The sequence below is a fragment of the Aulostomus chinensis genome, chromosome 14 (genome assembly GCF_037954235.1).
Source record: "Aulostomus chinensis isolate RoL2024-O1b breed Wild chromosome 14, RoL_Achi_v1.0, whole genome shotgun sequence".
NCBI classification, from domain to species: domain Eukaryota; kingdom Metazoa; phylum Chordata; class Actinopteri; order Syngnathiformes; family Aulostomidae; genus Aulostomus; species Aulostomus chinensis.
In genome coordinates this window covers 13,859,737-13,873,934 of record NC_141333.1, presented here as the reverse complement: position 1 = coordinate 13,873,934, position 14,198 = coordinate 13,859,737, and the positions used below count along the sequence as shown (strand labels likewise).

The following is a 14,198-nucleotide window of genomic DNA, read 5'->3' as shown; positions in this document are numbered from 1 at the left end:
TGTGAAAATGCAAATAAGGAAGCACCCCCCCCCCCCCCACACACACACACACACACACACACACAGGGAGAACACATTTAGACCTGATCCAAACTCTGACAGGAAACATATGGACTAAATTATCTCGGAGCCAAATTTGTGAAGCCTTCTGGATTTTTTCTTAGGACTTCACTTTATGGTAAAATCCCAACTGTTACGTTAAAATTCTATTTACGGTAAAATAATAATTTGAAATTGATCTAACTGAGTGAAACTTGTGACTGTTAAAAATGCCTAACAAACCTAACATAAAGGCAGTAGTGTCGTTAAGTAACCAGTTGACATGAACTTCTTGTCATGTCTAAGTCCCAAACACAGATGGCGTCCTAACCCAGCTCTGATGTAAATACCTGGCGAAGGCTAACAGCACGGCAGTGGAGAAGTAAATTGTCCTGGTTCATTTATTTTAGTCCAGTTACCTTTATTAAAATTCCTCCCTCCATATCATAGCATTTATAAATACAATATAATTGTTAAGGTGATAACACACTGGAATATTGTTGTAATTTAAGAGAAAAAAAGTATTTCAGAGTGCACTGTATTTGTGTACACAACCAGTATGGGTATATATTTTATGATTATAACTGTTACATTGAATGTTAATACATCAGCATCAAGTTGTGGATATTTCTATTTATAGTTTATTTTTATACAGATACCTAGAACAGCAACAGGTATCTGCTTACAGCACAACAACATTACAGCTTGTATTTATGCTTCAAAAATCTGATATGATACATTCTAAATATGAGCTCAGTTATATCCTTATGTCATGATTGTACATGTATTTACATATGTGCTTATGTTTATGAGTACAAACCAAGACAAAGGTGCGTGGAAAATAAGAGTGATTTGTACAACAACTACAGTGTATGACAGAAGTTTTCATCCAACATTGTCAGACTGTAGACTTTATTGTAACATTTCACTTCAGTGGGGTGAATTGTTGAGGGATTAAACATCCACGGAACACTTTGAGCTCAAATCCTACTAAAACTGAGGGGAAAAACTGCAGATGTGAACTTGTGATGAAATATTTGATAATCTAATCAAGTGTCAAGCCTGATTTTGGTTCCTGACATTTCTGAGGTATTTTTAGACGCACTAGCCCCTTCCTGTTCTAGATTAGAGCATAACAAAATCACACATTCCTAATATGTGTGTGTGTGTGTGTGTGTGTGTGTGTGTGTGTGTGTGTGTTTGACTATGCGCCAAGTTTAATTCTATGGTTTATCATGTGAAAACACAGCTGGTGCAGGAAAAAGTTCAGCCACTAACATATTCTACACAATAGTCCTTAACATGCACTACTAATGACCATGTAGCTATAACAAAAGATTAATGCTGGCAAGTGTAGTGATAATAATCACACACTGATGGCACAAAGGGCCCCCCTGTGAACATCACTGTGTGTTTTCTGGTGAGTGAGCCTATAGAAATGAGACACACAACATAGTTCTACAAGTGTGAAGGAAGCATCTCTCTCTCTCTCTCTCTCTCTCTCTCTCTCTCCTTCTGCCTGTCTGCCTCTCTCACAGACACACCCACGAAACACTGGCGCCAACCAGCAAATCTGCCCCCCCCTTAACTGACCTCTAATTATGTCATGCGAAAAAGCTGTGTCCCATTGAAAAGCTCTCTTAATCAAACCCAATTAATTCCGCTATTTTCCCTTATTATCCTTTGCGAGGAGCGCGTCCTTCCAATAAGACTGTTAACTCCACCCGCGGCTCTTTCAGATCTACCAGGGCGCAGGAGCGAAATAATGGACAACGCAATTAATCAATTAGTAATTAGTGACTTAGTTGTTCTTAATAAACACAATAACAGTCAGTTAGGGATTCAAAAAGCTTTATGTTTGAAGGCAGACAACATTTTGGTCAGCTTTTTTGACTATGTGAGAAAATATGTAGAGTATTTGTCCCATGTACCAGCTTGACCATGTGTCTATGCACTTAAATACATATTTTATCCTCTGTACTGTTGGACATCAAGCAATATATGCGATGGAGTGATTTTCTCTACAAACTAAGTTTAGATTAGATGAAGTCATGCTCTGGATGAGTGGTGAATTAGACGAGTCAGCCATGATGTGCAAATGGGAACATTAATAATCAAACAACAAGAAGGAATAGCTCTGTTTCTACCCAACCCTCAACAAATATTCATCGGTGTTAGAAAATAAGCAAGACTTGGATACATTCAGGCTTTTAAGAGAACAGAGGAACATTACAGCACAATAATGGTTGTATGAGACTTTGTATCATATAGAGAAGTTTGCAGCTGAGAGTTTGTGGGCCAGGTTGATCCACTGCTGCTCTTTTCCCATGCTTTTCTTTGTGCCACTCACTTCGGCTCAACGCATGCCTACCCAGGACCCTGGCTGCAGCCGTAGCCCCGACCCGGCCCCAGCTGAGCAGTGCCAAGTTGTCCAGCAGTTAGTTAGTGTCTGTTCAGGCCCAGCCCGGCCTGGCCCGGCTCGGCCTGGGTACTAATCCCCGGCTGTCAGAGGACCCTGCTCTGAACTCATCCTGCAACACAGGAAAACGCTCTAATTGGGGGATTTTCTCCATCATTAACTCTGATGAGCAGGCACCCCACCCTCCCCTCTCCCTCTTCCTCTCCACGCTTACTCCCTCTCTCTCACTCCCACACTCTTAATCTCTTTCTTAATGTTTCCAACTTTTTTCTTTTCTCCCACTCTGACATCCTCAAACTCTCTTTTATCTTTCTCATCATAAGATTTTTTTTCGCTCTACCCTTGCTGCAGCTCTTGCTTGACGCTCTCTTTGAGAACACCAGTGAGATGTGACCCCACAGACAAACATCAACATGCAAAAGTAGTGAAAGTGCTCCACGTCATCTGTTACATTCAGCAAGAAGTGCACTGAGAAAAAACAGGAAGCATTTTGGACCAACTTAAATTGACATAACTGAAGGAAATATCTGGCGCCGACTCACATGGAGTCAACATAGAATACGCTGTGTGATCGATTACTTCAACTTTTTTGAGTTGATCCCATTTTTATTTTCATTCAGGCTCGAGTTGAGTTGATTCTTCTTCAATTTATGTCCCGTGATTTATTTCTGCTTAATAGCAACTAGGTTGATTTCAGAGTCACTGAAATGTTTCCTCAAGAAAGCACAGACATTTGAGTCACACCCTTTGTTCAGAAGGTGTTTCCAAAATCATCAACAACTCTTTCAACCATCTTGGCCAAAAAAAAATTCTGTTATTTGAGGTTCTCCTGTGAAACTTTCATAAATTCTTTTGTTTTCAGTCAAAATGTATATTATTGAAGAGAAACATTGGTATGTTGATTTTTTTTTTAAATGGGTTCTCGTTCAAATTGTAGATCAAGGAAAAAGAACATATATGTTGAAACGCCTTTATTGTGCAGAAGTTTTGATAGTTTTTGTACTATTTATCATTGTTATTATTATTATTATTATTTCTAGTAATACCTCCAGAGCAGTGGTGAGGGTTCTGAAACTTTATGTTTCAAACTGACAAAGTCTCCCTGAGACTGAGATATAATGTAGCCCGACACAAGAGGCGTAGTGGCAAACCACCACCACCAGGTCGCTAGTGCGTAACACACTGGCTAATGTCTTCAAGGACATGCAAAGACAAACATTAAAAACATTTCCCTGTTACAGTTCGTCCCCTGGCCTACCCATATGGTTCCCCATCTGTCTAAGAAAGTGATTCACATGCTGAGGAGGCCAGTTAGCGCGGCGGCACCGGTCCCTCTGTGAACATGTGTTGCAGCGGCTGAGCCGGCCGGCCTGCCTGCCTGCCTGGGGGCAATTAGGGAGCCGGGAGCTGCGGCCAGAGGCCCCCCTGGGAAACCCTGATTGATTGGAGTCTCATCTTCCTAACAGGCTGGCACCCTGCCATCAAACTATGGAGCAGCAGAGAGGATCGGGAGGGGTGACTGGGAGACAGAGAGAGCACAAGTGACAAGCACAAGGAAAAGAGAGAAAAATGTCTGTGCCCATGTATGTCAGATGATAACGATTATACTGTTGTAATCTTGGATCGCTCTTTAGACTTAGTGAGGTAAAAAAATGTGTGGGAATGAGTGCACAGGTCAACATGAAAGCACCGCTGTGAGAACACTGGAAGCATTTTCTATTAAACTATATTTATTTTCAGTCGAAGTTCATTCATTTCTTTCCAAAAAATACGAACATCAGTGTTCCAGACAGAAAGAAAGAACAGAATTTTATCACTAAGACATATAAGAACTAGGACACGTAAGAAACAAAACAGCATTACAGGACAAACAACCCTGCGCGTTTTCACATTTAAAAAACTGTCAAATATCTAGTGCAGTTTTGTCCATAACCTTTGGCTTAGTCTCGATTGTAAATCACACGTATGTAACATCGTGGAAAAGCTCCCAAATGTGCAAGGTAATCCTCATTTTGCCTACGATGCGAGGTCCTGGCAGTTCTAAACAAAAACCAACAACATAAAAACACTAGACAACGTAATGAGAGACAAGGAGCGGCAGATCTAACACTGTGTTTTATGCTCGGAGCATTCAAAATGAACCAGACTAAATATTGTCTTGACTCAAAACTAAACTTTTCACATTATTTCATCAAAATTGATTACCACAACCAGAAGGGGGAGATCCTTTTTTACAAATGTATATAATAAAATTGCACTTCCTGATGATTATTTTCACTTTTCACATATTCACTTCTGTAAAATGATACCAGTTGACCAAATCAAATGAAATAAAAGTGTTTGTTTTTTCAGACAATTGGAGCTTAACTCTCTAACAGATGGCCAAAACCAATATTGTGTCACTAATGACCAAAGCAGCTACAATCAATGTTTCTCCTTCTCTGATTGAAGAAAGAAAAAAAACAAAACACCAAACCCTAAATGGTTACAAGGGCCTATTTAGCGCAGCCTGAGACCGTTTCCCCCTTCAGTTCCAGACAAAGAGGATACACTTGGATCGATTGTGCTGAACAAAGACTAAACTATGTGGGGTGACGCATCACACAGGGCTCTTTCTGCTGCCCTGCACGTACACACAACCACCCAACACTGAGCTGCCAACAGGTTTTCTCCTCCAACAGCCACTCAAGCAAAAACAGGGTTATTTTGCTTACCAACCCGCCTTTCTTTACACTTCCCTCTGTCCTTTAAAGCATAACAGCACAAATCATTAAAACGTATGAAATGTTGTGCATCATTATTTTTGGTATATTCCCACTCAGAAGGTGCCGTCTACTTTCCCTCCAAACTACTATACAGCTTGTTGATTTTTTGGGGGGGATTTTTTTTTGGGGGGGGGGGGGGGGGAGCTCGAACTGAGATCAGTGGCGGCGTCCTTCCAGTCTTACCATGTTCTATTGAAGCCACAGTCTCAAATTAAATCCAATAGAGCAGCCTGAGGAGCGATCAGAGAGATGTGCATTTACAGTCAGAAACATGGTGGATTTTTAAAAGCTGCTCTCATTTTAAACTAAGACCGGACCTTCATTCACTAAGTATCTTTACACTCCGCTTAGCTGACCCATGAAAATTCAACAATTGGATTCATTAGTAAAAACACAAACTTAATGAAGAAAATGGGAAGAGTGAACAGCAGAAGGTTCAATCAAATCTGACAGTCAATTCAAATAAATGGAAACGTTTTTGAGTGGAACAAGAAAACGGCTCATTTTGATGATGCAACTTGTTGAAATTGCATGTGTCTGTTGGGGACCGGTGTTCATCATGCAGGCGGTTGGACCTGGCTTGACCCACGCATTTAACTGAAGGGAGCTTTACATTATTGCAGTAACAGTAAAGAGGCTGATTTGAGAACAGATTCATGTTCAGCAGCCACTTGAGGTCCATGCTTAGATCAGAGCAGGCCCCCCCCCCCAAACGGTAAACCTACAGCTTAGAGGAGGACTGGTGGTTTACAATTACCCTTCATGTCCTTGAGATGAGGGAAAATAAAAAACAAAATGTCCAAAAAGTGTCCAAGAAAAGTCATAAAATCCACAGTTCAAAATCCACCGTCTCTTTCACTCTGCACTGTGGGTAACAGACACGTTGCTCCATCTTTACTCACCATGGGCCTCATTCATGAAATGTTCTTACACACAAATGTGTTCTCCCTGCTCTTGAGATCTTTTGTGTTATAGCATTTAAGTTTATTCTGGCTGATTGAAAGTTACAAAAGGTAAACACTTTGCTTCCCGTCTGTAGGACAACAATGGGGGCTAAAAAAGGTCCTTTTGCATAAGAACATGTCATGAGTGAGGTTCCTTGCGCTGAATGTCTGTCAACCTGCCCTGTAAGGACCAACTTCCTCTTCCTTTCTCTGTCCTCCAGTGTCACTCACATGGACGGCCAGGTTTAGTCACATGGGTTGCCAGGTCTTATCCATAGACTGGATGTGTTCCTTGGCTTTCATTCTCAGTGCAGCAATACTGGAACTGCGCTGGTCCATGTCCTCCAGAGGGTATTTTTCAGGGTATGATGCGGGACATTGGTAAGGAGGGGGAGCCATACTCTGCATTCCCTGACCCATGGGTGGGTGAGGATGGGGGTTGGGGTTGAGGAAACTGTGGCTGGGGTAGGTGGGCTGCAGACCCTGAGCTGGACCCATGAAGCCTGGAATGCTGTGGACCGGTGTAGCGCTGGACAAGGGAGAGGTCAGCCAGGGATCCAAGGGGAGAGAGTTAGTCATGGGTCCCATGCTGGTGTGAACAGGTGCTGGGCGGTTGAAGGACAGCATTGGTGAATCATGAAGCTTCATGGTGCTGGCATCCATCTTCTCCTGTCGGCGCCATTTAGCTCTTCGGTTCTGAAACCACACCTGGAGGACAAAATGTAGATGTTATCCATGCTTAGAAAGTTAATTTGATCAAACCCGAGATTTACTCACAAGTCATACAAGGATTTCCAGATTGCAGATACATACAAAGTAGAAGAAAAAGAATCGGCATGTTCTGAAATATTCTTCACCTGACGTGTTGCTTGCTATCGTTGAGCATAACTGTAAGCTAATAACTGTCTACATAATTACTTTCTACTAGTAAACAACAATCAAACTAAATCACATTTTCAGGCCAGTGCAATGACAGAAACACTTATTTACTGTTGTTCACTAATAAAGAGTACCTCTGACCTCTTATACTGCACCAATGATGTATATTTGTGTGTACATGTACTGAGAATATTTACCACAGATCCTGAGGACCCTATTCCTCTCATGCGCACCCACAATTCAACCTTCCATTTCCTCTGCTTCTCGTCTTCATTTGTCCCTTTTGCTCCTCTTGTGAAGCCTCTGTCCTTGCATCTCCCTCCCTCCTCAAAGTGCCCTCTATAGTATGTTTGTTTGGAACCACACACGCTGCTTTGCATAACTATCTAGTAAGTATAGTCTCCTGACTTGACAAACAAGGCCAGTTGGCACGCTTTTGTCCTTATGAGTGTCTTTGGCATGCTGTGCTTGTCCTCATGAGCACCTCCAAGATTAGGACGTGTTCCAATTTAACCCTCTCCAGCCAGTGAAGTTTATCACCTGATACCATAAAGCCATTTCAACTATAACTGTCAGATTATTGTGCTGCTATAACTTAATATGATATAATGTATTTAAAGATTTGTGTCAGTCCTACCTGAACTCGGACTTCTGGGAGGTTCACCTTCATGGCGAGCTCCTCTCGGCTGTACACATCTGGGTAGTGGGACTTCTCGAAGGCACGCTCCAGCTCATGCAGCTGGTAGGTAGTGAAGGTGGTGCGGTTGCGCCTGTGTTTTTTCTTGGGCTGATCGTCCTTGCAAGGTTCCGGTGACTTGCCCTCGTCACTCTCGACGCTCTTCCTCAGTTCAATCAGTTCTTCCTCACACTTGTTGGTGAACAAGCTGGTATCTGTTCAGTAGAGGAGATAGAAAAGTAGGAGTTCTGATTATGAACACAGTATTCACATGTAGGCATACGTTGTGTTATAAATCAAACATAAAAAGAAAACAACAGGAGAAAAGTGAGCTGAATGAAGAGAAGAGTGCAGACTTTCCAGTAGAGCAGACATTAGTTTGACACCTGCAACAATAGGCTACTGTAGATCATTCAAGCAGGCAATCCCCCAAACTTCGATGGAGCTCAAAAACACTTCTAATCGGATTTATAAAACTTGTTTCCCGGGTTTATCTTCTCTAGACGTAAACTGTCGTCACAAAGGTGTTGGGTAACAAAAGCCTTACCTTAATTTTTATGGGCTGCATTGTGAATCACATTAGCCTTTCTCACTGTAGCTTACACAATAGGATGTGTAACAGTAATTAGCGATGGTGGACAACTCCTTCTGCTTCCAAATATATGAACTTCAATTACACCTTAAACAGGATCTTGTCCACAGTCCTGTCAGCATTTGATATCACACCAATAAACTACAAGTCATCCCAACTTCTCAAACCAAGTGCCCTCTGTTTCCACTTAACCTTTTTTTCTCAGTTGTTCTTCCGCCTCTTCCTTTCCTCTCGACTGACTAATACCCTTATATATTACCTACAACACAAATAACAAAGTCCTTAACAATGTCGTGAGCAAGTTACCTAACCTGCAATTAATTGATGACAATGACAATCAGTTGTGAGACAGTTACTCTAGTTCATGTTTGCCAGGTTGTGCACAACAAGTTGTACATCCCAGAAAGATGTAACAAAGGTTAAAATACTTATTCTAATACTAATGTATCCTCATGTACGCTTATAATTTGTCTTATTTTGATGTTTTAGGTTGAAAGTAGGGTTCATTCATCATGTGATCAGTGTTTCCAATTGACTCACACATTCATGTTGTCCTGCTTGTCACCTTCATGGTGGCAGAGGACACAGTAACCAACAAGGAGAGGGTGTGAAGCGGTCTGAGTTGCACGCAAAAGGTCTGTGTCATGTCATGTAAGTATTGGACTTAAAAGAATTGTTCTAACTGATTTGTTCCTTCAAATTAACCCAGAACTGCGTGTATAACCTGCAGATTTATGTAACCTGAAACAATCATATGGCTCAGATTTGGCCTGTGACTCATTGGAAAGTTAATATAATTAGGAAATGAATTTCCATAAAAAACAATAAATTTACTTCTCAGTTGAAAAGCAAACAAACAGCCCTGCTCTGCTGTTTTTGGTGCTGCTTCTGTCACCTGCACCCACATTGTCACTCCCTAAGTTCACTTCCTCGTCTGATAAGTGGTTGAGCTGAGACAGGGGACCATAATCCAATATCAGGACATTTACTGCCAACATAAATGTGTAATAGCGTTAAGTAACCATCCTCTAAACCTCTCATGCCAACAACATCTGAGGTCTCATTCATGCTCTTACGCACAGATTTTTTTTTTCTGGTGCAATATTGAACTTTTTCTCTTTTTCTTTTTTTTATAAAACCTTTGAGTTTAGTCTTACAGACAGGAAGTAAATTCTAGCTGCTGGTAACTTGTTGGTCTTGATCTCTTTGTGTATCTCTTGTAACTGTTTATCACTTTGAAAACACGGTATATAAGAGGAACAAGGAGATGCTATAAACCATCAGGCTTTTCTTCATCTCTTTAGGACTAAACTCAGGGTTTTAAAGTCCTTTCAAGTGTAACAACAAATTTGTGCGCAAGAACATTTCATGAAAGAGGCCAAATGTCTGCTAAATGTCATAATATGAACGTCCTCACCAAGTCAACCTGATTTTTACTTCCAGCTAAATTTTAACATCGCAATGTCATATTGATCGTGCAAAAAGTCAAAAAGGTCACATTTAACGACAGTATGACTAAATGTTTCTGTTCATAGTCTGTCTTGTACAACGTCACCGTCCATTAAATGCCTCGAAACCTTAGTGCATCATGTAATTGTGAGCTTGTTGCTGTGAATGAGATGTGTTGATGGAGATAAAGGAGGGGGTCATCGTGCTCTTTCAACTGGCAAATGGGAGCAGAGGCAAAGGCAAAGCTGGATTTCGGGGTTCATTTATCCACCTCTCATTAAGCAGCTATGACAAAGGCCAGGCTCCGACAAAGGCAGAGGTCAGGTCTGGTTCAGTGACCAGCTCTTGGCCTGTCAGCCCATCACAACCAGCAGTCTGAAGGCTGCCCACTGTTTACCAGCCAGCACAACATCTCCAGCCCAGAGAGAGAGGGAGAGAGAGAGGGGCTGAGCCAAACCGAACACAGCAAAGTTGCGCATTCAGGGGGAACTTGGCTGACTTCACAGGATGGTTACTGACAAAAGAGTGATGTCATTGGTGTTGATGCACATTAATCTAACAAAAACTCATGTCTTCCTGGATACAGTGACTGAATCTCAATCCTGATCATTTCCAGAACAATATATTCATCTACAAGTCATGGAAATCTTTTATTTTTTGTTCCCACCACAAAATCAACCACCTGTCAGACCCTGCAAGTGAAAATAGCTTCAGATTAAATTTGGGAGCAATAGCAATAAAACCAGAATGAACGACTGTACAATCTAATCTGCACAGAAGAGAAGATTAGGGGAATTCCATAAGGGGATGGGATTGGCCTCAGGGACATAAACCCCCTGCACCATCTTGTTCTGTGATTTATCTTTCAATCTCAGCCTACACAGTTCCGTTAATGCAACAGGCTCTACACGCCAACAGCGTCTAACATATTGATTATAAATTTTCCTGTGAATATTTCAGATGGAGAAAAGCTGCATGGAAGATCCAGAGCGAGTGACACCACTCCTACTACTCGTCTTCATGGTTCAAACAACAAAATCCACAAAGAATATCGAGAATAGCATTGATGTACCAACATTTGTTAAATAATTAGCATGAAATTTTGAGTTTATTGCCTTTGTAATTGACATTTCGATTTGAAATGTCATCATATATCAACCATCAGCAAAAAACAAAAAACAAAAATTGGAATCTCATATGTTTTATGAATGATTTTGTTCCAGATTAATTTTTTGTGAAATCTCTGGACAGTTTTGTTGAGCTTCTTATGTTTAAAGCGAGTACTTTATTGCATATTGTGTAATTCATCCTGTTTTTCTGGAGATGGAGACGTGTAATAGTATCAGCATGTCATCGGTATTGGCAGATGGTCATTTATTTAAATAAGTATGCTCAAGTATCTCAATCTTTATAAATTATTGGCTTGTCCAAATATGTCAGAAATAAAGAGTAAGGTTACTTTTTTAAATTCATGATGTTTACATGTAGTTTTCAGTAAGCAAGAAAATGGGAATATCAAGTAAAGTTATCTTAATCACATGGCAAAATCAGTTGTAAAATATCAGTGTTTTGGGAAACAATGTCTGAAAACACAAGTTTGTATTCATCTTGACAGTTTTCATGCTCTAGAATGAGTTTTGCTTGAAAGAATGAAGTGTGATTACATAGTGAGATGATGTTTGCTCAGGCGCATCAACATTCTTGCATCCGTGCAGCAAATTGTATCTTATCACACCAAACACACAAGGCCAGCCCTCCAACTGCAGAGACGCTGTTGTGTAATCAATATTATTTTCTGTCTTAACTCCCTCAAAAACAGGTTGTTCATTGCAAGCAAAGTGAATAGCAGGTGACGTGTGTTTTACAGCTCTGTGACCAGCACCAGCAGCTCGACTCACCGTGGTGGTACTGCTGCTGCTGCTGCTGCTCTGAGCTGCCATTTCTAAGCGAGGAAAGGTGCCCACTGTAGGACGGGTGTGATGAGGGCTCCTGCTGCTTCCCAGCCTCTGCTAGGCCATCTATGTCCACTTTATGAGGCCCCGGCCCCCCCGTTGGACTGAGGAGAGAATCCTGGTCTTTGCTGAAACCCAGAATGACATCAATGCTGTGGACGCGGCCCCCAACGCCCCCACCTTTTCCCATTTCGTGGAAGTTGCTGGGTGAGAGGCAGCTGTCGTCCACCATGCTCATGGTATCCAGTGATAAATGCATTCGAGCGTCTGGGCACTCACCCGGTCCTGCAGTGAGAGGAAGGAGGTCTGAAGAATTTAAGGTACAGTTGGAGGTCAGAGATTACCTGGTTACCTTAGATGACTCTGCCATCCTGGTACATCTAAACCAGCTTATCTCATGCAGAGTTACAGGGGGTCCAGAGCCTATCCCTTAGACTTTAAAGACTACAGTAAATAATGTGTGCATGGGAGTCTATACTCTGACCTTATCTAGTGATGTGGATAAAATGCATTTTTTAAAAATGTTTTACAATGCAGATGTAAAGGGAAACATGTTGTAACTGTTAACTCTGTATTGGCATTTTTGACGTTTTGGAGCGCCACACTACAAAATCTGAGTACCTGTGCTGTCAGAATCATGCTTGTTTGGTACAGGTTTTAACTGGAGTGAAATAGCTAAGGTGCCAGAAAGCCCTTTTTAATCGACTGGTTACACGGTTGTATAATCCTTGAGTAAAGTTACAAGTTGTTGAAGAACAGTATTGGAAAAAAAATACTCCAAAACGTGAAAAGTCTGTAGATGAAAACGTGCCTGTTTCACTAAATTTGGCAAACTGATGTCACAAATAGATATTTATAAAAATCATGAACATATCGCAACCTTTAAGTTTGCGTTTGTGGAGTTCCGAGAATGATTAAATAGCTACATTAATACATTTTATATTTCATAACCACAGCTCAGACTGTTTCCCTCCTCCATGTATGACGTGCAGACTATTCATGAAACTGTTATGTAAAGTTTCTAACACATTTGCTTCTGTTGCAGCAGTTTACACACCTGTTATTTAGGACAATAATCACAGTCTTGTAGAAAACGTTTTCCTGGGGGTTGATGGCGATAAACATCCCTATCAGCAGCTTTAATATCAAATCACTTTACGTATATACAGTGCATCATACTGAAGGTCCCTGATAGATAAAGTAGCCAGTAAAATGAAGTACAAATCAAGATTCAAATGGGAGGGTAATACTTGTACCAACAATTATATAGCGGATTGAATAGAAAGCCACATAGCAGGTAATGAAGACAAACTTCAGTCCAGTAAAGTGCAGCCGTGTCAGAGCCTACCTCCTGGAAGTCAATGTGCAGAACTGTTGAGGTTACTGATGCCAGAGTTCCACCTCTTCCTCCACATTCACTCTTCCCAGATCCGCTGTGGTGTGCACCGTTAGCAGTCACTCGCTCTGCTCACCTTCTTGCACCCCTCTAAATCATCATCATCTCTCTCTCTTTTGTGACAAACAAACTTCCAAAAAAAGGGAGTTCCTAAAAGAGAGACGCCAAGTAGAAACACAACTGAGTTCAGACGCCACACACTGCAGCTCAGAGAGGAGAGTGGAAGAGGAGAGAGGCAAAGAGGTGGACAAAGCTGAAGGGGGGGGGGGGGGGGGGTGGTTGGTTGGTGTGTGTGTGTGTGTGGGGGGGGGGGGTGAAACAAGGGGATTAAGAGAGGGTTATTAATTGGAATCCTTCCCCTTTAAGAGTGATTGGCAGCTGTTTTCTGGTCAAGTAATTGTATTAAATGTCAATTTCATTCACAGCCACAGGAGGAGGCCCCGGACTAATGAAGCCTGAGGAAGACTTTCTTTTATAAATTCATTGTTTTAAAGACAAAAGACTCGCTGAAAGTTTTCATTCTGCACAACCCCAGACCCCAGGAAACTATGGGGTTCCACACACACACACACACACACACACACACACACACACACACACACACACACACACACACACACACACACACACACACTATAAATAACTGTCAGTTTCTGATGACATTGTTAACTCCCTAGCTGTGCCACCAAGAACATTGTGGTCATCAGCTGCTGGATTATTAGAAGTTTCCAGCAGCAGCAGGAGGAGGAAGATCAGTGATGCAGCTTTGGTCTAAAAACCCCTAAAACTCTGGAAGACAAAACCTGCAGGTATCAGGGAAGCCAGCACACCAGATGTTGTCAAAAGAAAGCTTTAAACATATGTCTTATCTTTAGCTTTTAATAAGCCTGCATGAAGAACTCTATGTGTTTTAGTCTTTTTTTTAATATTTCTACTGTGATTCTATTTTCCCTTCTTCATATGCATCCTGGTTCTATTCTCTTCTCTATATTCTCTTTTATTTTCACTGTTTTAAAGTTCTTTTAACATGTTTTAATGTTATTTTCTGTTTTTTCTAAAGACGAGAGCTGCAATATTTGTCTAAGTG

At 41.3% G+C, this 14,198-nt stretch overlaps 1 protein-coding gene across 1 annotated transcript; it reads right to left on the bottom strand.

Moving 5' to 3' along the window:
* Positions 1-4,173: 4,173 nt before the first annotated feature.
* rx1 (retinal homeobox gene 1) lies at positions 4,174-13,310 on the bottom strand. Its single transcript, XM_086224316.1, has 4 exons — positions 13,064-13,310; positions 11,662-12,000; positions 7,684-7,937; positions 4,174-6,875 (listed from the first exon to the last, which is right to left on the bottom strand). Exons 2-4 carry the CDS (start codon positions 11,972-11,974, stop codon positions 6,417-6,419), a joined length of 1,026 nt encoding a protein of 341 aa, XP_086080442.1. The 5' UTR covers positions 11,975-12,000; positions 13,064-13,310; the 3' UTR covers positions 4,174-6,416.
* Positions 13,311-14,198: the final 888 nt, after the last annotated feature.